Genomic DNA, 25,780 nt, shown 5'->3' on the forward strand with positions numbered 1-25,780 from the left:
TGCCTCCTCTTTTGCTCCAGCCCCCCTTACTAGCTTCAGTTTGTTTGCCTGCCCCGCTCATTTCCTTCTGCAGCCTTTGTTTGTTTGCCCCGCCCCAGCCTCTGAAGCTAGCCCCTTGGTTTCCCTGTTCTACCCCCAGACCGCTTAGCCCCTCGCTCCGTGTGCCCATGCCCCTCCCATGCGCTTGTGCAACTCCCCATTTCAGTTGCAACCCTCTTCACTGCACCTTCAATGTTGTTGAATCCCCCCCATAGTGCACCAAGAGGAGCCGGAATTCCACCTTGTGTCGGTGACTGACCTCTAACCCCTGATTGCCCCCCGTCCAGCCAGGGGCACCCTGGACCCCGAGTCCCGGCAGGGCACTGGCCCCGTCATCGCCGACGCCCCTGGCTGCCCGGCACCTGAAACCGCCCCTCCTCCTTCACAGTCCACCATTGCTCCCGCTCAGGCCCAAGGGGCACCTCCCCCACTATGCCCAGACGAGCGGGAGAACCCCGCCCCCGCTGCTTGCAATCTGGCGGGGCTTGTGGAGGAGGGTGCGGCAGGGACACCGCCAAGCTTGGGGAGAGGGCCTGCCCCAAGGGGAATCTTCCCTCCCTTGTGCTGCCCCACCGTTACCCCCTCGAGTCCCTGAGCCATCGCCTTTGCCCCCTGACACAACCCCTGCTAGCCAGCCCCCGGATGATGCCATGGAGGGCTGGGCCCTAGTCCAGGGGAAGCGGGGCAAGCGGAAGGCTCGAGCTCCGCTCCTCCCATCTGATGCGGAGGCCCCCCGGAAGACCAGGAAGGCGGGCACTGATGCCGAGCCTTCCGCTCTACCCACGGGTGTGTTCCATCCACTAGAGCCGGCTGGGGAAGATGTGGCAGCAATGGGAGGCGGTATCTCCCCTCCACGGGAATCCCTCCCCTCCAAGACCCCCGAGGCACCATCTGAAACCCCAGTGTGCCCCGAAGTAACCGTCGCGTCAGGTGCCGGCGGGGAGAATCCCGGGGTAGCGGAAAACAATTTCCCATCTATATTTGAGGAGATCGAGGCCCTGGGTCTGACCCCGATCACCCAGGGGGAGGACGATCCTATGCCAGCGGGCCTCGATCTGGGCGACTTCATTCCAGCCCCCTTTTCCCCATACTCCCTCCCCGTAACCGTTGCTTCTGCTCCCACTTCCGAGGAGCCCCTGGACTCCTCCATCAACCCGGCTGCAGAGGGCACCCCGCTCTGAGGCGACGGCCAGTGCCACGCGGCTGGAACCTGAGCCACCAGGGGCATCCCTCGCTGGTGAGGAGTATTCGACCCCCTTCCCGGGAGAGGACCCTACAGAAGAAAGTCCACCTCCTGATGCCGTGGCTACCAAATCCACCAGAGAGCTTGCGCCCGGCATCAGTGAGAGCCCTCTCCCGACCCAGACTCTCACCTCTGCCCCTGCCCTTATCCCGCCCACCTCCCGAGATATTATTGCCACCCCTGGGACTGTCTCCTTCCCCTTTCCAACAGATGACTCCCAGGGAATGGCCTTTGTGTTTGCCCGTCCCGACCCACCAGGGGCTGCTATCCTCCCTCCGCCGCCCCCTATCGCCCCAGCATTCAGGTCAACCCATCAAGAGCCCCGTCGGGGATCCGCACCCTGTCTGCCCATCTCGCTGGGCCAGGGGGCTGTACCAAGGGCCCCATCGGTGAGCAACCAGACCATAAGCCCAGCCCCCCATGCGCTGCGAGAGGAGTTGCGGGAGTTCCTAGAAGACGTCCGTGGCTCCCGCAACCAAGTCCAGCTTGCCCTCCAGCGATGAGGGGACTTTAATCAAATCCTCCGGGCCGCAAGGGCCCTCATGGGGGAGGGGAAAAGGACCGGGAGACAGGGCGCCGCGGCCTACCAGCGGGTCCGCCACTTCCGTGACTCCTTACTCACCTACGGGGTGGGTCACGGACTGCTGCGTGGCCCGCCGGGAGCCACGAGCATCCCTGCCGGCGAGGATCCCCCCCCCAGCCTTCCTCATGGCACTCTTTACCATCGCAACATTGAACACCCGTGGCTGTAGGATGGGTCTCCGCAGGTCCCAGGTGCTCGCCTTCCTTCGAGAGGGGAGGTACTCTGTGGTTTTCCTGCAGGAGACCCATACGGATCCGACCGCCAAAGACAGCTGGCGGCTGGATTGGGGGGACAGGGTCTACTTTAGCCACCTCACAGTTCATACAGGTGGAGTGGCGACCCTGTTCTCCCCCGAACTACGGCCCGAGGTGCTGGGGGTCGCCGAGGCTGTGCCGGGTCGCCTGCTGCACCTGCGGGTCCGCATGGAAGGGCTCGTAGTCAACCTCGTCAACATCTATGCCCCAGCAGTGAGCCCGGAGCGGCTGCAATTCTATCAGCAGGCATCCGCCTTCCTCGGCACCTTGGATCCTCAGGAGTGCCTGGTCCTGGGAGGGGACTTTAACATCACCCTTGAGGAACGCGACCGCTCGGGAACCGAGCAGAGCCCGGCCGCCGTCGCCGTCCTCCAGGAGATAGTCGAACACCACTCCCTGGTGGACGTCTGGCGCGACCGCCACCCAGATGACACTTCCACGTTCACCTTTGTCCGGGTGGAGGCCCATCGGTCGCGCCACTCCCGGTTGGACCGCGTTTATTTATCACACTTTCATCTTACACGAGCCCACTCCTCCAGCATCCGGCCGGCCCCATTTTCTGACCATCACATAGCCACCGTGACAGCCTCCCTCTGTGCGGAGAGGCCGGGGTCGGCCTATTGGCATTTTAACAACAGCTTGCTGGAGGATGCGGGCTTCGTGGCGTCCTTCCGGGAGTTCTGGCTGGCCTGGCGAGGGCAGCGGCGTGCCTTTCCCTCGGCATGGCGGTGGTGGGACGTAGGTAAGGTGCGCGCCCGGCTCTTCTGCCGTGACTACACCCGGGGCGCCAGCCGACGGAGGGATTCATCGATAGAGCAGTTGGAACGGGAGGTCTTAGAGCTGGAGAGGCGTTTGGCCGCCAGCCCCGAGGATCCACCCCTCTGTGGAGAGTGCCGGGAGAAGCGGGAGGAGCTCCGGACCCTCGAGGACCATCGGGCCCGGGGTGCCTTTGTTCGATCCCGCATCCGTCTCCTTCGGGAGATGGATTGCGGCTCCCGCTTCTTCTACGCCCTGGAAAAAAAGAGGGGGGCTAAGAAACATATCATCTGCCTACTGGCAGAAGATGGCACCCCCTTCACGGATCTGGTGGAGATGTGCGAGAGGGCGAGAGCCTTCTACGCAAGCCTATTCTCCCCGGAGCCAACCGATCCTAACGCTTGCAGAGTGCTGTGGGAGGAGCTCCCGACGGTCAGCGTGGGCGACCGAGACCGGCTAGAGCTGCCCCTCACTCTGGCCGAGTTCTCGGAAGTCCTCCGTCGCATGCCCACCAATAAATCTCCGGGCATGGACGGGCTGACCGTGTAGTTCTACTGCGTGTTCTGGGACGTCCTGGGCCCAGTCCTAGTCACCGTCTGGGCCGAGTCTTTGCAGAGCGGGGTCCTCCCTCTTTCGTGCAGGCGAGCCGTGCTGGCCTTATTGCCGAAGAAGGGGGACCTCCGCGATTTACGAAATTGGCGTCCCGTCTCGCTCCTCAGCACGGACTACAAAATCGTGGCAAAAGTCATCTCCCTGAGGCTACGGTCCGTGCTGGCGGACGTGGTCCACCCAGACCAGACCTACACCGTCCCGGGCCGCAGCATCTTCGACAACCTATATCTGGTCCGGGACCTTTTGGAACTTGGGTGTAGGGATGGTCTGTCGTTCGCCCTCCTGTCCTTAGATCAGGAGAAGGCGTTCGACAGGATGGATCACGGGTATCTCCTGAGCACTCTGCAGGCGTTTGGCTTCGGACCCAGGTTTGTGAACTTTCTCCGGGTGCTGTACGCTTCCGCAGAGGGTCTGGTAAGGCTCAACTGGACCCTGACCGAACCGGTCAACTTCGGGCGAGGAGTACGGCAGGGGTGCCCCCTCTCAGGCCAGCTGTACGCTCTGGCGATCGAGTCCTTCCTCTATCTCCTCCGAAGAAGGTTGACAGGGTTGGTGCTGAGGGAGCCGGAGCTGCGGCTGGTCCTGTCGGCGTACGCTGATGACGTGCTCCTCATGGTCCAGGACCCGGGCGACTTGGTGCGAGTGGAGGCTTGCCAGGCCATCTATTCAGCAGCCTCCTCTGCACGGGTCAACTGGGTCAAGAGCTCTGCCTTGGTGGTAGGGGACTGGCGCCAGGCGAGTCCCTCCCACCCGCGCTTCAGGCCATCCGGTGGAGCACAGGTCCGCTGCTCTATCTGGGCGTTTACCTTTCTGCCACGCATCCCTCTCCGCCGGAGAACTGGCAGAATTTAGAGGGCGGGGTGATAGAACGACTCCGGAAATGTTCAGGACTACTCCGGTGCCTCTCCCTTCGAGGGAGAGCGTTAGTGCTTAATCAACTAGTCCTGTCCATGGTCTGGTACCGGCTCAACACCCTGGTCCCGGCCCCGGCTTTCCTGACCAACCTGCGGACATCGATTCTGGAGTTCTTTTGGTCAGGACTGCACTGGGTCCCTGCAGAGGTTCTCCATCTACCTGTGGAGGAGGGAGGGCAGGGCCTCAAATGTCTGCTTACTCAGGTCCATGTCTTCCGCCTCCAGACCCTGCAGAGGCTCCTTTATGGTGCAGGTAGTCTGGCGTGGAGCATACTGGCGTACGCCTTCCTGCGCCGCTTCCGACGTCTCCGATACGACCGGCAACTCCTTTATCTCCATCCGAGAGGTCTTCCGCGAGACCTCTCCGGGTTGCCGGTCTTCTACCAGGACCTTCTCCGGACCTGGAAACTCTTTACAACGAGTAGGTCTGTGGCGGCCACCGAGGGGGCAGATCTCCTCGCGGAGCCCCTGCTGCACAACCCCCAGCTCCGTTTGCAGGTGGCGGAGTCCCGCTCGGTGCGCCAGAGTTTGGTCCTGGCAGAGGTCACAAGAGTCGGAGACCTCCTGGACTATGACCAGGGAGACTGGTTGGATCCCCTAACCTTCGCTCAGCGCATGGGGCTTTCCAGACCTTGTACTCCCTGACGCATACTTCAGGAGGTGAAGGCCGCTTTGCCGCCCACTGCTCGGGTTTATCTCGACCGGGTCCTGCACGAGGGCACGCCCCGCCCACCCACTACCCCAGGCCCGCCGGACCTTTTAATTGGACCCCTGCCCCATGGACCCAACCGATCCCTTCACTAGAAGCCGGCTGCACGAGATGCAGCCGGTCTGTTTTCAAACCGCGCCAAGAAAACATCTCTACACGCTCGTGTTCCACACCCTTCACGCCCACACCCTCGTGTCCCGCCCCGATACAAAATGGCGGGACCTCCTGCCACCTTTGGAGGGTGAAGAGCCCCGGTGGGCCAGCCTTTATTCCACCTTAGTCCCAAGGCCCGCCGGGGATGTCAGTTGGCGGCTCCTTCACGGAGCCGTGAGCACGGACATGTACTTGGCACAGTTTACTTCAATCCCAGACACCTGCCCCTTTTGCGGCGTGAGGGATACCCTGGCACATGTCTACCTGGAGTGTGCCAGGCTGCAGCCCCTATTCCGGCTCCTCACCAATATTTTATTACGTTTTTGGTTGCACTTCTCCCCGCACCTTCTCATTTATACACTCCCTATCCGTGGCCCCACAAAGTCCCGGGATCTCCTGGTCAACCTCCTCCTGGCCCTAGCTAAAATGGCCATCTACAAAACCAGAGTGAGGAGGTTGGCCAATGGAGTCTTCTGTGACTGTGGGGCCTATTTCCGATCCTCGGTCCGTTCACGTATCCGGGCAGAGTTCTTCTGGGCAGCGTCCTCTGACTCCCTTGACGCTTTTGAGGAGCAGTGGGCGCTGTCCGGGGTTCTCTGCTCAGTGTCCCCGTCCGATTCCCTTTATTTGACCCTTTGATTGCACTCCTATCCCTGTTATTTTATTAGTTGTCCCCCGGAATTTTTTGAGCATCTAGGTCCTTTTGGTCTCCCTTTTAGAGTGGGGCGGATCCTTTAGCAGTGGACGGGCTTCTTCCGCCCACTTCCCGGATCCCAGTAAGACTATTCTTCCATAGCCATCTGGCCTTGCCCCGTCACAATTAATATAGCTGACTTTTAACTGATTTCTGAAGTGCATTTCCTAATAAAATATTGCGGGGTCTCTCTATATTTTTGAGACCATCTTAATCTACTTCAGTATTTCTCTTTAAAATCTTAACAATGATTTTTGATCGAGGAGCAGCAGGTACTATTGTTTCTCTTCCTTTTTATTTGGGATACTTTTTTTTCTTAGAAAGGGCGGTTTGTTAGTTTTTAGTCTTGCTGGTGGATCGTTTTTTTTATATGCAACCTTTTACAATCTTTATTAAAACCATATTCTCTGTTTCACTAAAACGAATTTTCATTTGTTCCATTTTAGACCAGCTGGTGGGAGCAAGCAGTGGACAGCAACAGCTTGTGATTGTATCTCCTATTACCTCACTGGAGCTGTAGCAAACATCATCATACAGGTCTTTAATCAAAATAAGAAATATACATAACATTCCTGCCCAGGCTTGCTTGCCCCTTTTTAATTACTTAAACATATCACATTTTCACTAATCAAACATGCTAGTTGAAATTTGCACAGATTATCAGTCTCTGATTGCAGAAACATACCCGGTGGAGACAAATGTGCTGTCATTTCTACTTGAGTTTTGTTCATTGTTGCTCACTGAAGTTTCTATTTCAGGACACATCTTGAAGTTTGAATCTGTCCTTTCTAGATCATTTAGTCAAACTGGGATATGTTTGGTCTATTGTTGATCGTTAATACATATATCTGGGAATGCAAAATATCTAGTTCTCTTAAGGGTGTATTAGCTCCTTAGCAATGGTATAAAGTTTTCTTGAAGCTGACAGTCTCAACAATTATGGCCCTATCCCATTTTAGTAAAGACTATTATCAAATTGTAGCAAGGACACTGTAGCAATATTTTGAGTTTCAAATTTCCTTTACACTTAACAGAAGGTTTTAGACCTGAATATGGCACGGATATTATGTTGGTGCTTGACCCTTACTAGCTGTAGATGCAATGCAAATATTTTGGGTTACTTTTTGTTTAAGGCTTTGAGATCACTGATACATCTGCAGATGCAGACATGATAGACAGAGTTTCCCTTGTATAGTTCTTCTTCTGAGAGAAACCAGAGAGTAGTAATGGATATCTGATAGTCTATCCAAGTAATCTTTGCTATGGAGAAAGGCGGGGTTCTACTCTGTAACCCCTCCTGCCCATCATATATACAAGTTTAATGCAGAGCTAGTGAGGTGCTGTGGGTTGTAGTTCGTTTAGAATGTGAATGAAATACAGTTTTCAACACAACTGTTGATCAGCTTTCCCAGTGTCTGACTTAGAGAGAGTCTATTGAAGAGCACTAGGTTGTATAGTCATTTATGAAATTAAAACAAAGATTATACTTGTTGGTTGTGGAAGCAACCAGATTAGACAGTAAACATTTCATCAGCCGTCTGTTGAGTGAGTTTACTTGGCTTAGGTTCAAAACTTGAAGATCATGTTGTAGGATCATTGACTGCTTTGGAAAGCCCAGGTAGCAACAGAGGCCAAGAATATATTTTATTTGTTGTTGTTAGGAATAGCAGTATTTATATTACTATAGTGCCTTGGAGCCCTGGATCCCATAGTTCTAAGCACTGTACAGGCAGAACAAAAAGACAGTCCCTGTCCCAAAGAGTTTATAATCTAAGTCTGAGATGAGAGACAGCAGGTGGGTACAGACAGATTGGAGAGTATAAGGAAAAAATGAGATAATATTGGGAAGAATGATAGTAAGTAGCCTCAGCACACCAGCAACCGAACAGTTGTAAAATATTTTGTACGTATTTCAGGAAAAGAGTTTTAGGGAGTGATTTGAAGGAAAACAATGAGGTGGCTTTGTGGATGGTCATGGGGAGTTCCTCCCAAGAGTGAGGGGCAGCATGGGAAAAAGGTGCTTGTTTGAAAATGTAACAAGTGGGCATTGATAACTAGCATTATGGGCTAATTGGAGTTGGAAGTTGATCTTTGGTTACTGAATGAGAGATGATGGGTAGAGTGTGGATGGGTCAAGAAGGGCCTTGGAAGTGAAGACAAGTAGCTTATGTGATATGATAGAGAAGGAACCAGTGGACTGATGCAAAGAGGAGGGTAACATGGTCAAAGCAAAAGGCTAAGAAAATGATCTTTGCAGCATCATTTTGAATGGATACGAGTGGGGCAAGTTTGCATTTGTCAGGCCCAGAAAAAAGGATGTTGCAATAATCAAGATACAAGAGTCTGAGAGCCTGAACAAGAGTTTTCGCTGTGTGGGTGTGTTGGAAAGGAAAGGCCTTTTCTAAGAGGAGATGTTCAGAAAGAATCTGCAAGAGTTAGATACATAGCCTGGATATGGAGACCTATAGTGAGGTCCAACTTGAAGATGACACCCAGGTTGGTTATCTGAGTGACAAGCAGTGATCAAGAAAGGAAGTAGCAGGGAGGCTGTGAGGAAAAAGATTAAGAGCTCTGGTTTTAGTCATGTTGAGCTTGAGATGTCAGAGACAGGCCAAGGAGACCGGTCTGGAATAGAGAAGTAGGGCTGTGAGCTGTCAATGTAGAGGTGGTAAATTGGTTTGTAGAGGAAATTATCAAAACATAATGTGTAGTGGAAAAATAGAAAGAGACCAAGTATAGAGCCCTGTGAAACAACCACAAAAAGTTTGTTAGGGAAAGGAGAAGGATCATCCAAAGGCCAGGCTGAAGGAATGATTAAAGAGGTAATAGGAAAGCCAGGAGAGGACAGTGATGGAAGCCAAGGGAGGAAAAGATTTCAAGAAGAGGTACCTGGTCAACTGTGGTGAAAACAGCTGACAGGTCATGGAGAATGAGGATGAAATACTGGTTCTGAGATTTTGCTAAGAAGAGGTCATTAGAGATTGTAAGATCAGTTTCATTTGAGTACAGGAAGTGGAAGCTGGACTGGAAAGGGTCTAGGATGGAATCAGAAGAGAGGAACTCCAGACAGCAATTATAAACAGCACATTCAATGAGCTTAGTGCTGAAAGGTAGATGGGGTAGTAGTTGGAGTCGTAGGTGTTGTTAAGGATTTTTATTTAAGATGGGAGAGACTAAAATATGTTTCTCCTGTGAGGGAAAAGAGCCAGAGGAGAGTGCGAGAGTAAGGAGAAGAGTAAGGGATGAAAATGAGCATGAGGGAGATCAGGAGGTGGGATGGGGTCACTGGGGCAAGTAGAGGGGTTAAAGGAAGAGAGCTGAAGAGAAATTCGTGTCTGACTGAGGAGAAAGAGAGGGTTGAGAAGGGGGAAGATCAGTGTATTCTGTCATTTTTCTCTCAGAAAAAAATGGTATGATCCTGTGCAGACAGAGAACTGGGGGGAGAGAATGTTGAGGATGAGTCAAAGGTGGTAAAAATATGTCTGGGATTGTGGGCATGGGAATCAATTAAATTGGAGAAGTAGAATTGTTTAGCTAGGAGGACAGCAGAACTGAAAAAGGAGAGAACAAATATGTAACTGAAGAAGTCAGCAGGGTCTTAGGATTTCCACCAGAGATGCTCTACAGCATGAGAACAGGAGTAGAAGCAGTGTTGATAGTGTACTGGGCTGGGAGTTAGCCAGGATGGGAGGAAGCTAATGAGTCAACAGTACAGTATCATGAGCAATGGAGGGAATCAGCAACCCATATCCAGGGAAGAAAGGAAGGAGAGGGCTGAGTGTTGACAAGAAGTCATCAGTGCTGCATCATGGAAAGGCCTAGTGACAGGCCTTTGGGGAGGGGGGCTGATGGGTGTGCTGATAGAGACCAAGTGATGATTAGAGAGGGGGAACTCAGCAACAGAAGGCTCAGAGAGAGAAAAAGCAGTGATTGGTGAAGACCAAGTCAAGTGAATGGCTGTTTTCATGAGTCAGTCAGTTGAATCAGGGCTGCAGGTCGAAAGAAGTAGTGTGGGCAAAGAAACATGCAGCCAAGGCCTCAGATGGATCGTCAATATGGAAGTTGAAATGACCAAGGATGATAGTGGGAGCAGGGGTGGAGAGAGAGCCAGGATTCAAAATCTGAGGGGAAGACTAATGGGAACTACTTGAATGGTTGGTAGATGACAGCAACATGGAGTGGGGGCAGGGGGGAAGGAAGGAGAGTCCGATTCAGTGCTGCTCAAAAGAGGAGGGAAGGGGAGAAAAAGGAGGGATTGGAAGCAGCAGGAATGGGAGAGGGGAAATCCAACATCCACACCCTGGTCTGAGCCCTGGTGGAGAGTATGGGTGGCCTCCCTAAGAGATGACAGCACTGCAAGAGGCAGTGTCAGAATGGATCTAGGTCTCTGTCTCTCTGACAGCCAGGAGCTGAGGGGAGCAAGATACAAAGAAGTCATGAATGGTTGCGAAAGGGAGCAGTGCCCTAATCAAAAGGGTTGGGCAGGCTGCTAATATGACATGTAAAGAGTTAAAACTGAAAAAAGGAAGTATTTAAGAAAATAAAAGATTTGAATTGGATGTGTGTTGCATAGCAAACATTCTTATTCCAGTGATGGTCCCTATGTGTATTACACACATAGGGTACGCATGTGTGCCATGAACCTGAGTCCGGAAATTCTTCAGAGCGCTGTCAGTTTGTCTGCACTTGAGCCATAGATCTCCTTGTGCTCCCAATCGAGGGTATGAGAGTCAGTGCAGGTCGATGCCTCTCCAGTTCCTCCTTACCACCGGGCATCCTGGGTCAGAATTGTGTCCTCCTTCAACTCTTTGTACAACCTGTAAAGACATTGGTAAATAGTTATATTTCTTAGCTTAAGAGTTAAAGTTTATAGTATTGTTAGTATAGAGAGTTTTCTTTCTCCCTGACTGAGGAACCCTCCCTGACTCAAGGACAATGCCCACAGCCCCAGGATTCAAGAATTGCATCTCTTGCCCTCCCTATTTCTCCATCAATGATTAATGTCAGCGCTGCCTCTACTGTCTGGGTGAAATGCATATCTCTGCAAAGTGCAGTTGCTCTTTCTCACCCAGAACTCAAGAACTCCAGGAGCTTCGCCTGAGAAAGCCATAAAGCCCCTCTCTGATTTGGGCCCGGTAGATCCCCTGTACATTGGCTTCAGCTAACCAGCAGAGCCCTTCCAAACATGTGCTTGGGAGCGGAGTCTCCAGTACCTAAGACCAAGGATTTGTCATCCAGAACTTCCCATGAGAGTAGAGAGTAATCTGATAGGTATAAAGACAGACAACCCTCCCCCTACCCCATCAAGGACTGTGCATAAGAGACTTGCTTTCTCCCCAAGCCTGTACAGATTGAGTGAGATGATCAGAACCTAACAAACCAGTTCTGCTAAAGACCTCCAAGTTGGAGGACAAAGCACGTAGAAAGAAAGATCTGCCAGTTCATCAATCACGTTTGGTACCAAAACATAAGGACAGACATTAGCCAGTTCAACCTACGAGAGCTGGTCCAGGCCCATCTTTGGTACTACCTTGTTCATGTGAAGACCATCCAGCTGCTGTAGATGCACCCAATCCATCTGGGTTGACAGCCTGAAACCCTCAGACATAATGGCATATGGAGACTTACTTACCACTGGAGGATATATTCCTCCCTCCTTTATCCAGTCTCCACTTCTCTCTGGCCTAGTTCTTCTGAGGAATTTTATTACTCTGGAGGAGGTGTCTACATTGGTATCCCAGGACATCCCATCTGGTAGGAGTGCTCCAGTACCAACATCCCCACTCCTACTGATGGAGCAGTTTTCGGACTCATATGAGTCTGGTCTCATTGGAGTCAGTAGGATCCTTATGGCAGGCATCCAGGTCCTTCTTGAGAGTTGTGATGCTCCTATCCCTTCTGCCAACCAGATCTGTTGGTGTACAAGGAGGAAGAGTTTCAGAGTAGCAGCCGTGTTAGTCTGTATTCGCAAAAAGAAAAGGAGTACTTGTGGCACCTTAGAGACTAACAAATTTATTAGAGCATAAGCTTTCGTGAGCTACAGCTCTTGGAGCCAGAGGTACCAACAGTTCTGATAGGCATTTCTTCATCATTCTCAGATGAAGTGGTCACTCCTTCCTTGCCATCTCTGCCGCATGACCATCGGCAGTTTCAGGAGCTATTGCAAAGAATTGTCAATGACTTACAAACTCCACTGGACCAATGGTTCTCAAACTTATTTGATTGCGTGCCCACCTTTTTCGTGCCTGTAGTAGTTTATGCCCCCGCACAAATACATATACTAATTTAAAAAAAGCAACATGCAACTCTCACTAAATATTAAAAACAGTAAGGCATTTATTCAAACAGAGCCATTTAAGTATATAGTAATGTAAATTTTAAGTAAGAAACTGCTTACTGGCATCACACTGTTACTGGTGTGATGGGTGCACCTGTTCTTTGGAACAGAGCTATTCGATCTTGGGTTTGATGCTCGAGAGAGCTATCTGGAGATCCCTTTCTACCTGAAGATGTGATCATTGTTTTTGATGTAAACTAGAGAAGAAAAAGCTGTTTTGCTTAAGTAGGTAGATAAGAAAGGAATTAAGATAGTTATTGCAGCTTCAGATAACGCTGGATGCTCCCCAGCAACTGACAGCCGGAACTCTGAAGGCAGAGCCGAGAGTGGTGGCTGCTGGCTTGGCACCCAGCTCTGAAGGCATCGCTGCTGCCAGCAGCAGTGCAGAAGTAAGGGTGACCTAGAATATTCAACTGTATGAACACATCCATGAAATTTGCTCTTTAGGCCCTAACCAATCTGTGAAAAATGTGTGATTTCTCCGTGATTTAAGTAGATTCCTATTCAGCGCTGTGGGTAAAATATGCACAGTAAGATTTTTTTTTTTTTGTAAAGCTACTCATTTCCCCCCCCCGCCCAGAATACATTCTGTGCCCCCCCCCAGTTTGAGAGCCTCTGCTCTAGAGGAGGTCTAGGACCACCCAACACTTGGATATCCTGCAACCTCAAGGACAAAATAAGGTGGCCCTCCCAATCAATGAGGCCATACTAGAACTAGCCAGGGTGGGATGGATGGCATATTCCCAGGATTCTGTGCCCCTACCCCAAAGAGACCCAAGAAGAGAGATTTTGTTGCAGCTGAGGGAAGTGATTTTTTGTTTTCCCACCCTGCCCCCAATTCACTGATGGCACAGGCAACTATATCAAATGGCCACCCCAACAGATAAAGGCTCTCAGAGACTGGATCTCCTGGGAAGGTCTCTTAGTCAAATACAATTTTAATAACTATTCCAGACTTGAGGACTTCATAGACAAGCTTCCCACAGGGGACGGAGCCCAATTTCTCAGTCCCTTTTAGTTGAGGGAAAGATGGTGGCAAAAGTAGCTCTCCAGGCCAGAGTAGATTCAGCAGATAGAGCTTCCAGAAGTCTGGCCACAGGCTTGATCATGAGGAGGGACTCTTGGCTGCAATTGTCAGGGTTTCCTAGGAAGGTCCAGAACACCATCCAGGACATCCCCTTTGATGAGTCATATCTCTTTAATGAAATAATGGACAAGTCCTTGCATTCATTAAAGGATTTGAGTGACTCTGCATTCCCTGGGGATTTATACTCCAGGCCTCATGAGGAAAGACCAGAGGCAATCTTATAGACCAGGGTCACTCCCTCCTCATACACCTTATTCTCAGCTCCCAGCCGACCATACTTGCAAATGCCAGAGGGTTCAGAGGCCTTGCTTCTCGGCCCCCTCTACTGCCACTGCCCCTACTTACCCCCAGCCAAGAGCCATTTTTGACATATTGGTTGAGACCTGTGTACCACCACTGATGCGACCCACCTCTTCTCTTTGTCCACATCTGGAGGAGGATTGCTAGAGAGAGTTGGGTTTTGGAGATTATCCATCAGGGATACTCTAAAGAGTTTCTCTCTCCTGCCCCCCCTCCCCTTCCCTTAGAAAAGTACATTTTATCATCCACAAAGACAATAAATTGTATAGGCGCAATGCTGGACTCAGTGTCTGTGACTGCATTCTTCACCATAGACAGGTTTTGCACAATGAGCAACCTGATTTCACGCATTACCTGCAGACCAAGAACCACAGTGCACAGATGCCTTTCACTGCTAGGCCATATCCACCGGTTGGACATCTTTCTCTAGGCTTGACTTCCAGTGCCTGCAAGTTTGGCTCCACTCAGTATAGCAACTGAACAAGGACTATATAAACTGCAAGGTGGCCATTCCCACCATAGTTATCACCTCCCTTGCTTGGTGGTCAGACCTGGAAATAGTTGTAGTGGGTGTTCCCTTTAGCCCTCTTGTCTCCAGAGCCACCATTGTGACAGATGCCTCTCTTCTGGAGTGGGCACTCATGTGGGCTTCCACGCTGCTCAGGGTGCCTGGACTCCGCAAGAGGCCAAATGACATGTAAACCTATTGGAAATGAGGGCTGCTTGCCTTGCATGCATGGCCTTTTTTCTGCTGATATGTTCACTCCATATATAGTTAATGTCAGACAATATCACCACCATGGTCTATATAAACAAACAGAGAGAAGCAAGATCTTATCTCTGCCTGGGAGCTGTCAGACTCGGGAGCTGATGCATCAGGAACTACATCATGATACAGTCCAGTTACCTTCCCAGTATTTACAACTTCCTTGCGGCATGACTAAGCAGAAGTTTCTCTATAGACCACGTGTGGGAGGTTCACAACACAGTCATAAGGAAGATATTTACACAAAGGAGTACAACGCTTTGGGACCTTTTTGCAACCAAAATGAACAGGAACCTTCCCTTTATATTGTTCCAGAGGAACAATGGGTCGTGGTTCCCAAGGCGATGCTCTCCTGCTATCCTAGATGAGTGACCTCAGATATGCCTTTCTTCCCATTCCCCTACTTCCACTGGTTGTCAGGAACGTATGTCATGACAAGGTTACGTTTTAGTCATGGGTATTTTTAGTAAAAGTCATGGACAGGTCACAGGCAATAAACAAAAATTCACGGCCCGTGACCTGTCCATGAGTTGTATTATATAATCCTGACTAAATCTTCGGTGCTCTGGAGGGGGGCACGGCAGTGCACAGCCAGGGACCCCTGCTACTGCTGAGGGATGAGTTGGCAGGGCCTTCAGGACAAAGTTTGCCCACCCCGATCTACACATTCACAACGAACTATGCTTTAGTTCATGCCTCAACTGTGGATGCAGTGGTGAAATTTGCAATATTGGAGACATCTTTGCTACCAACTTTCTCACTCCCATCGCCAGTCTGAGCACTGCTTGACAATCACTCACATTTGGAATACACATAGGGACTATCATTCGAAGGAAAAATGGAAGTTAGTTACTGTAACTGGAAGTTCTTCACATTGTGAGATCCCTATCTGTTTTCCGCTACCTGTTCTCCATCCCCTCTGCTTCAGATTCTGTGGGATTGTGGTAAAAGGAGGAACTGGAGAGACATTGGCCCACACTGACTCTAATACCCTGAGTTGGGAGACAGAGGAGGTCTACGGACCATGTACGGGTCAACAGACGCTGCTGTGAAGAATTTCCGGACGCTGATGCTCATAGTTACTTCGTGTGGAATACAGATAGGGTCGAGATCTCAAACAACTTCCAGTTACAATAAGTAACCTCCATATTTTAAATTCCTCTCAGGAAAATGATGGATCTGAACCACTACCTGTGAAAATTTTTTGCAGTGATGAAGCAGGACAGCTTATTGATATTTCTGAATATCTTATGAAAAAGGGTCTGGCTTTCAGAAACAAAAGGTATGGATATTCTTTTTCATATTACATTATTTCAGATCTTCTCCGTTAGGTTATTTACAAAGTTGACATATACAGACTGGCATTTGTGTTACTTTTGTAAGTAAAACAAAAACTACTCATGGGGGAATTCTACGCCACTGGAGATGTGCAGAATTCATGTGTCCCACAGAATTTTTTTCTACAGAAAATATTTCTGCCCAAGAAGTGCTGCATTCTGCCTTTTGCCCGCCAGAGGTCACTGTTGTGCCAGAACATCCAGTAGCATTAATGCAGCCAGCTGTTCTGGCACCACAGCGGCCCCTAGTGGGAAAAAGGCAGAACTGCATCACTTCTGGGGCAGAGATGTATTTTCTTGTGTTTACCGAGTATTGCAGAATTCCCACAGGAGTAGAAGTTCATCACAGCACGCTGCCCACAGAGCCAGGTTAGGATAGAGTGGGGTACATGGTGCTGCTGGGGGGATCACAGACTGTGATTCAGAATGGCTAGTGGGGGGGACAGACTGGGGTGCGGGCTCAGGAGCTAGTGGGATGACAACGTTGAACATGGGAATGGTGAGGTGGGGCTGCAGAGACCCATGGCGATGGGGGGAGTGGGGACAGGTGCAGACGTGCCCGACTGAGTGGGAGAGGCTAGGAGTCAATCAGGGTCTGCATAAGGGAGGCTCCCTAACAATCCCTCCCCATCCCTCCAAAAAAGCCTGTTCCATACTTCTCCCACCCACACCCAACAACCCTCCAAGTTCACAACCAGGCTCCTTCCCAGCAGTTCCCAACTTCCTTCTCCCTCAGTTCCTCCATTACCCCTCGCTTCCCCAAGCCTTTGTACTGCTTCTGAGTGGTGTGGGAAATACGGTTCTGTACTGTAGTTAAATGAATTATTACTCAGGGTGAATTTGATTTAAATCACTGCTCAGGAAGACTCTATTTAATCATGGATTTCTATATAAAAGTGAATTCTTGTTGGTTGTTATAACCTTAATACATATTCTTCACAACTCAGAGATAGATGTGTAGGTTTCATTTTTAGAACGTACACACTATGCATTTTTAAAGTGATTTATTTTGAAAACTTTTCAGATTAGCTACATTAGAAAATGGATGATTGGTTATTTCATTTACCTAAGGTATTGAAGCAGATAGTTCACCTCCCAGTGACTTCATAAATATTTCCAGTTCAATAGCTTAATCATTAATATTTGGAGGATTTTCTTGCCATGCTGTATTAGGAGGAGAACATCGCCAGACAGATGTTTAAATTGTTTTATTTAACTAAAACAACAACATTATGTATTCTGGATTTTTTTTCTTCAACAGCAAACATAATATTTTAACAAAACAAGCATATGAATTTTTGAATTTAGTTAAACATTCAATTTTTTTTAAATCAGGTTTGTTTTTGTTAAAATTGTTTTTAACTAAAATAGTTAACTGAAATATTAAAAAGAAAATTAAATAGACTGTCAGCCAGGTCAACATGAGAAACTTAAAATATTGGCTTCTGCAGCTAACTAAGTTGTCTTCACCTTCATTTTCCTGTTTGTTCATAATCTGGAAAAGAAAAACAAGCTTTCCTGCTTTTTCAGGTCCCCAAAATTTCTCAATTTGGAATGAATTAGTCCAAAGGAAGAAAATATTCTTTCTACACCAGCAGAAGAAGCTACTGCTGTTAAAAGTGAGATTATCACTTCAACAGTCTCTGAATCCAAGTGCTTAAGTGACTTCCACCAGTTCACTGGTGTGACTTTCTTTAAAACATCATCAGTAAACATATATTTCTTGAATGGTTCACCCTTAGCTCTGAAGTTTATTATAGTTGGCATTATGGAGGGATGATTGCTGGACGTACATGTCATAGTGAACTCCTCCTCTTCAGCAACAGTTAAGGTTTTACCCTGGTACTGAGTATTGAGAATATTTGCAAGAAAATGAGCTGGCGATAGTGCTTGTCCCATTCATTTTTTTTAACGCTTGTAATTTAACTCTGTCATTGCATATTTCTCTTTTGAAGATCTCACTCCAAATTTCAACAGCGTCAGAAATAAAACAGCTATTTCCCTGCATTTTGTTCAAGGCTACAGAAATAGGCTTCAGGGTACTCAGCATGTGTTCAACATTTCTCTTAAGCCCAATGTTGAGAACTTTGGCTGTGACAGTGCCATCTATTTTTTCACAGTATTGTTCATCAGATTAGGCCAGTTCTTGATATAGTGCTCAAAACAGTGCACTACTGAGTTCCATTGCACGTCTTGGTTCCTCCCACTTTTTTCAGAGCAGCTGCTACAAAGTGGTTGTTACGGAAGTATTTTGCAACTTCAACAACATTAGCCTTTATTTCTGGAACACTGAAGTCTTTGGCTTGGAGGTGCATCAAATGAGCAGTGCAACTGTATGTTGTTAGCTTGGGACTCCCTTCATTCTCTTCTAAAGTTCTTCTCATCTTGGATACATCTGCAGCATTGTCTGTGACCAAGCTGCGTACTAGACATTTAAATTTTTATTCACAGTTTGTTATAGCTTTTACTGCTACTTCTTGTAAGTATTCTGTGTGCATTTCCCTTTTTCTTTTGTCACACAAGCACATTGTTCCACCCATCAAGACTTAGGTTAACAATTTCACCCTCTAGGTCTTTTGCACACTGCTCAATTTCTCTTTCATACACTTTATCCAGCAATTTGCCTGTGACATCTGCTCTGTTGGGAGGACTATCCTGGTGTTAGACTCAACTATGTTAATGAATTGTGGGTTCTCAATCATACAGAAAAGAGAGTTCGTTGTTGCATAAACAAGCCGGATAATTTTTTCATCAATTACCTCTTATTGTAATCTGCTGGTTCTTATCACCAACTTATCTATGGTTGTTTTTGGATGATGATTTTTTTTTCTTTTTGCTACAGGTGATATACTGTGGCTCTGTGACATACACGATGTGACTGAAACACTGTCATTGGCAGATAACTCTGAAACTATAGAAGATGATAAAAAGAAAAGGAGTACTTGTGGCACCTTAGAGACTAACAAATTTATTAGAGCATAAGCTTTCGTGAGCTACAGCTCACTTCATCGGATGCATGAAGTGAGCTGTAGCTCATGAAAGCTTATGCTCTAATAAATTTGTTAGTCTCTAAGGTGCCACAAGTACTCCTTTTTCTTTTTGCGAATACAGACTAACACGGCTGCTACTCTGAAACCTATAGAAGATGATGGTGATCTTGAAGGTGAATAGTCTTCAGAATCCTGTATGTTAAGGATGGATTCTCCTAAACAAAATAAGTCAATGCAGTTATTTAATTATTATTACCATACTGCTCATTTAGTATTATTCACTGTCTTCACTGACATTCGGTACTACTTTAAAGGTGAAATTGTAAATGGAAGATCTGCCTATTTCCGCTATTTATTTTTTATCACAACAGCACCTAAAATGACAGTACCACAGAGTAACAAGTATCTTTTTTGCTCAAACATGAGAATTCAAGAATAGTCCAGAAGGAAAACAGACAGTCCTTAAGAAAGAAGTATGAAATAAAAAAGTTTACCAACCTGAAGATCCTGCATGTTCAGACACGTTCCTTTCATCATCTTCAACGCAGCTTCCTCCTGAGAAGGAAAACTTCTCGTAATGTTGTTTCATTTGGGTAACCAGACCTTGCATTTCTTTGTTGCACTGTTTGCATTTTGCACGCATGCCTGTCTTACCCACAGATAGAGGAACTTCATTAAAATCTTCCCAAACTGGGTCTCTTTTACGGCCTTCTGCCATTATAGGTTTTCCCTTCTAGTGAGAGAATGGTATGGTAGATCTCAAATCAATAAAGGCTACACTCAGAAAGACCTCAAGACTTCTGGAATATGCTGCTCAAACAATTTCACTTTTGCTTCTAATGCCTGTCCCTCCCTTCTCACATTTATCTCCAGACGACTTCTGCTTTTCCAGATCTAGTCCGCCCCCAACAATCTTCCATTCATTGAACTTTTTGAAACTTTGCACTTTTAGGGAGAGGTAAGGGAGTGACTCTGTGTACACAAATTTGTAAAGGGAGAATAGGGTTGAGGTCTCTTATTTCTCACCTCTCTATGTATATTCATTCATTCATTTTATTTATTTTAAAAACATTTTTGCTGTTAACAAGCAAGTTTTCTCTGGAGACACAAATCCACAGTTTGAGAACTGCAAAACTAAGTGTTTCTGATGGTATCTTCTAGACTGAGCACTGAGTCTCATTGGGTAGATAGAAAGATTAACCTAAATCTATACAGAAGCCCCTGGAACCCCATAAGATTGGGTCCCTAATCCATGAACTATTGGAACTCATTTACAAAACTTTTGTTAAACATTACATGACTATATTTTCTCATACTATAGAATTAAAATTTATAATCCTTATCCTTGCAAGAGGCAGTGTCAGAATAGATCTAGGTCTCTGTCTCTCTGACAGCCAGGAGCTGAGGGGAGCAAGATAAGAAGAAGTCATGAATGGTTGCGAAAGGGAGCAGTGCCCTAATCAAAAGGGTTGGGCAGGCTGCTAATATGACATGTAAAGAATTAAAACATGATTATATTTTCTCATACTATAGAATTAAAATTTATAATCCCTTTTCTATGATGAGATATCTTTGAGCTATAATGCATTTTAATTAAAATTATCTGATTTAAATGAAAAAAAATCCAATTTAAATAAAAATCTGGGATTTTTTAAGTCATTGATTTTTATCCATCCTGCTCAGAGTTCTCTGTTAATATGCCTAATAAAGACTCTGTTTGTCAAAAAAAACATTTCCTGAATCTTTTTCATTGTCTGTATTATTACAGCCATATTTGGGACCGGTATTTTTGAAATAAATTAGCAAAATAATTGAATCTGGTGTGATTATATTGTGTTATTTTTGACAAAATATGCAGAATTTTAAAATATTATGTGCAGAATTTTTAATTTTTTCATGCAGAATTCCCCCAGGAATAGAAAACTTACATTCTCTTCTGAAAACTTTATAGACCGATTCACATTTTAAATTTACATTTGATAGAACATATTATCAACATCACAGTCTAATGTACATTGCAGTTACTTATGCTGATGGAGTAAGTATATTTTGATATCTTTTTTTGTTAAAATAGCTATAATTTCAAACTCATTTTTCTTTTTCTTTAGATAATCTTACTCTTTCATGCTTCAGAGTTTCTCATCTTTTGATATATTTTGTGTTGTATCTGATAGAACTCGTGAAATTGATATAAGTGATGCAGATCCTGAGAAACCTCTTGAAGTTCCTTTGAAGCAAGAGAGTCCATGTTTAAATGAGCTGATTCCAGAAACTGAATGTACACCAAAGTGTTTAGTGCCAGAGAAAGAAGTTACTCTTTCTATTAATGAACCTACAGAACATGAGTCAAAGAAACTAGTGCTTAAGTCAAGATTGGACGGAGAATATAAACCTCCAATTATACCTGATATGAAAGAATTTCAGGCTATAATAAGCTGTATTGGAGATGATGGAACGATTTATATGATGCCCAGATCATTAGGTAAGATTTTGAATTGCAAAAAATACATGTTTTTATGGTTCAGTTGCTAATGCTGAGCTAGGAGCGCAGTACTAGAACATACATGGTCATTAAAGGTGCCATTCTTTGGATGTGACAAGTTCCTTTTGACCATCTGTTATCTGTGCAAAAGTAGTCTGTAAGTTAAAAGTCCTTGTGGTGTTAAAAAATAAAAATAAAAAAATAAAAAAAAATACACAAAATAAACCCAACAACCCAGAAGATGACACCTTCTACAAAAGACACTTTTCCATTTCTGATTTTTACTTCACAGCAGTCTGAGTGCTTTATATGTGCTATTGGACTTCATACTTTATCACAGACGTAGAGTAGTAGCTGTCATGCTGCAATTGGGAAAAGAAATGAACTTTGTAACACTGCATCTTGAATATCAGGTGAAAATACATCTTAAAGTTTTAGGCCTTTTTGCAAATCCCAGCCTTAAGTAGTTATATGCCCAAAAATCAATGACTTTCAGTAGGAGTTAGGTGCTTAATTCTTTTAGGTGCCTTTGAAAATTCCAGCCTAATTGACTCAGTATCTTTCGTATGGCGGATTCTCTGGAGGATTCTCTGCATCTTGAAGTCTTTAAACCATGATTTGAGGACTTCAGTGGTTCAGACATAGGTGGGAGGTTTATCGCAGGACTGGGTGGGTGAGATTCTGTGGCCTGCATTGTGCAGGAGGCCAGACTAGATGATCATAATGGTCCCTTCTGACCTTAATATCTATGAATAGTATAAATTAGAAATACATAGATATAGTAGATTGCTTATTAAAAATCCATTTTAATCTGCCCAGTGTCCAGATAACACTTTGTCTGCTATAAAAAAAATTAACCACTTGGTAGTATTAATAAAGATTTTTTGTTCAATTATTAAAGATCATATTTTCAGATTACAAAATTAGAAATACCGATTTTATAAAATAAAGTAAAATTGATAATCATCTCTTCCCACTCCCCACAGACCAGATTTGAGGATTCTGTTTCTTTTGCAATAGTTAATATGACTTGTATGTAAAACAATTCAGGGACTTTTTGGGAAACCTGTTAGTGTCGAGTAAGTCTCTAAAATGTCATTGCTACTTCCTCTGGAACTTTTTTTCTCCTTTTGTTCATTGCTGCTGTGTCACAGTTGTATTTATATCAGCTTCCCCCTTGTTTTGTTAGTGATGATATGCAGTCACAAAGCCTTATTTTCAGACACTTCACTTCAGAGATAGTTACAGAATTAGTTGTTGCTTCTGTAATATTCCCTCTTCAGCTGCCTTCTTACATGCCTAAAATTTACTCTGAACGCTTTTGGAAACTGTAGCTCTTCAGTTCCCCCGGGGTTCCTCTGTATGTCAGGAAGCTCCGAAGTTTACTGTATTGACTTATTTGTCATTGAGAACTCTAAGCTATCTGTTTGGGAATCAGTTAGAATCTACAAATAAACAAAGAAGCAGTCCTAGATTTCTTTCCAACATGATAGAATCCTGGACTGTTTATCCTTATATTCTCAATAATAGCAGTAACTTTCTCAGGGGTATGGTTTATCAAACTAGATTTCATGTTTTATCCTGATAAAATGTAAATCCTATTTTTTCTTCTTTTAAGAATTTGTATAACTAAGTATGAAATTGGCGTAGAAGTTATTTCAGCCATTATCATTAGGTAGTGTTAGATGGTTTAAAATACGGAAAATATATTTTCTATAATATAACCCCTAAATTTGCCACCATTATTCCAACATAATGGAATTATAAGGACTTGCAATAAGTAAGATTCCCAACCTAGTTGGAAGATATTTGGAAATTAAAATGTGAAAAACTGTATAGTTTAACCTCTATGTAATTGTTCTACAGCCGCAGCCTAGTATAACTATATATGTAGTGGTTAAAACAATTATTTGCTCCTATAAATAATTTGAAATCCATTTTTTGAATTTCATTTTCTCTTTTACCCAATTCTTGTTCAGAAAGTGAACTAAACAAATTGATGACTGATATACAAAATAACTTCAAATGTCTTGGTCTTCTGGAACCATATTGTTGGAAAAAGGAAGAAGCTTGTGTTGTAAGAGGATCAGATATCATGTGGTATCGAGGTAAAGTTATAGAAGTTGGTGGTGGTACAATCAGGGTAAGTTTGATTTTTTTTTCCTTTATGACAAATGGTATAAGTGATCGTTCATAAAATCATAAGACTGGCCATAATGGGTCAGACCAGTGGTCCATTTAGCCCAAGATCCTGTCTTCCAACAGTGGCCAGTGCCAGATCTTCAGAGTGAATGTTCAGAACAGGGCAGTTATCAAGTGATCCATCCCATGTCATCCAGTCCCAACTTCTGACAGTTGGAAGTTTAGGGATACCCAGAGCATGGGGTTGCATCCCTAACCATGTTGGCTAATAGCCATTGATGGACCTATCCTCCAATTCTAATATACCTGTTTTGAGATGGGGTGAACGAACGACATGCAGTATTCAAGGTGAGGGTAGACCATGGATTTATATGTGGTGTTATGATGATTTCACTTATCTAGCCCCTTCACAATGATTCCTAACATTGTTTACTTTTTTGACTGCTGCTGCACATTAAGCAGACATTTTCAGAGAACTAGACTCAATGACTCCAGTTAGGAGCAGTAGAACTGGTTCCTTTCCCTTGCAGGGGCAGAGGGTTCTACTCAATACTTCCTAGTACCAAAGAAGAATGGCGGTTGGAAGCCGATCTTCAATCTAAGACAGATGAACTAGTTTGTGAAACCCCAAAAACTCAGGATGGTGACTCTGGCTACTATAATTACTTCACTAGAGGAAGGGGACTGATTTTCATCTCTCCACCTACAAGACTTCTACATCAATATAAATATACACCCATCATACTGGAAATACCTACAATTTATCATAGACCAAGATCATTTCCAGTACCAAGTGCTCAGCCTGTCCGTGGGACCTAAGGATATATTCAAAGGTTCTAGCAGTAATGGCGGTTTACCTTTGGAAGGAAGTAATTGTTGTCTTCCAGTATCTCAAAGACCATTCTTTCAAGGCATTGCTATCTTCCACCCAGAAGGCCCGTGCTCCGTTTCATGAGTTGGATGTACAGCTGAATGTAAAGAAATCCACATTAGTACCAGTACAAAGGATACAGTTTATAGGAGCGTATCTGGAATCCATGACAGCCAGAGAGTACCTCTTTTTAGACAGATTTGTGACTCTGTCAGGGCTGGTAGGAACAATTCAGAGGAGCTCTCAAACCACAATAAGGATCTGTCTTAAACTCTTGGGCCATATGGCTGCTTGTACCATTGTGATCAATCCATGCCAGGTTATGCTCTGCTGCTTCCCAAGTTGGTTAGGAATTGTCTATTCTCTGATCAGGAATGCTTTGGACTAGTGGGTGACCGTTTACATAATGAACTCTCTAAACTAGTGGAAGGAGCAACTCTATCTCTGTGCAGGTGTCCATTTCTGTCACTCAACTCTATCAGTGACTCTAATGACTGATGCATCCTGATTAATGTGGGGTGCCCACCTCAACATCTTCGTGGTTCAGGACAGATTGACAGTCCCATGAAACCAATCTCCACATCAAGCTTTGGGAGCTCAGGGCAGTCAGGAATCCTTCCCTTCATCTCCTGCCCCTCATTGGGGACAAAACAATCAAGGCCATGACGAACAACTTGTTCCGCAAATTTTACATCAACAAGCAGGGAGGAGCAAGATCTGCATTCTTGTGCGCTGAAACTACACAGCTCTGGAACTGCTTCCATAGCCACCACATCCAGATTTCAGCAGCCTGCTTTCCAGGCATCTGGAACAACACTGTCGATGCCCTCAACAGACACTTCTCCCATGACTACAAATGGGAGCTGGACCCTTAGGTTCTCCGTAGCATATTCCAAAGTTAAGAACGGCCAGAGAGCCATCTTTTAATCACCTTTGAAAACAGGAAGTGCCTTCTCTTCTGTTATAGGGGGACTTTGGGCCACTGCTCCCTGGGGGATGCCTTGCTTCTACTGTGGCAAAAAAATATATTCTGTGCCTTTCCCCCAACACCTTTAATTCTCAGAGCACTGAACAAGATCAGGTAGGACAAAGAGTTATCCTCATAGTACCTACTTGGCTGAGACAAGCTTGATACCCTTACCTGTGTCAACTGTGTCCAACTGTTGATCAAGCACCAGATCATTCCTCATATCCTGTCTCAGGATGCAGGTCACACACTACACCCCAGCCTGGCAGTTCTGCGTCTCAGGGTGTGGGTCCTGGATGGTTCTTGGGAATAGAGATTTCCTGCACTACGCGGTACAGCAGGTGTTATTAAACCGTAGAATAACTTCATTTCTCCCTACTTCCCCACAGAAACGGAAGAGATTGTCCACTGGTGTGGTCATCAGTGTTGATAGATGTTTGGCTACATGTATTCCCTCTGTATGCCACCCCAGCTCTTTGCAGGTAGCTGGCACAGCAGACCTTGAGCAAACTGCCCAATGACCACAAGATCTGTTAAGTCATGA

At 46.0% G+C, this 25,780-nt stretch overlaps 1 protein-coding gene across 3 annotated transcripts in view; it reads left to right on the forward strand.

The window, feature by feature from the left end:
• The window catches only part of RNF17 (ring finger protein 17), a 220,853-nt gene that overhangs the window by 143,826 nt on the left and 51,247 nt on the right, over positions 1-25,780 (forward strand). For all 3 annotated transcript variants that reach the window (XM_038411672.2, XM_038411698.2, XM_043504233.1), the window contains 4 exons: positions 6,404-6,494; positions 15,614-15,729; positions 20,949-21,256; positions 23,236-23,399. In XM_038411672.2, coding sequence (XP_038267600.1) covers positions 6,404-6,494; positions 15,614-15,729; positions 20,949-21,256; positions 23,236-23,399 — 679 coding nt within the window. The remainder of the gene's footprint in view (positions 1-6,403; positions 6,495-15,613; positions 15,730-20,948; positions 21,257-23,235; positions 23,400-25,780) is intronic.

The sequence above is a fragment of the Dermochelys coriacea genome, chromosome 1, assembly GCF_009764565.3.
Source record: "Dermochelys coriacea isolate rDerCor1 chromosome 1, rDerCor1.pri.v4, whole genome shotgun sequence".
In the NCBI taxonomy this organism is placed as follows: domain Eukaryota; kingdom Metazoa; phylum Chordata; order Testudines; family Dermochelyidae; genus Dermochelys; species Dermochelys coriacea.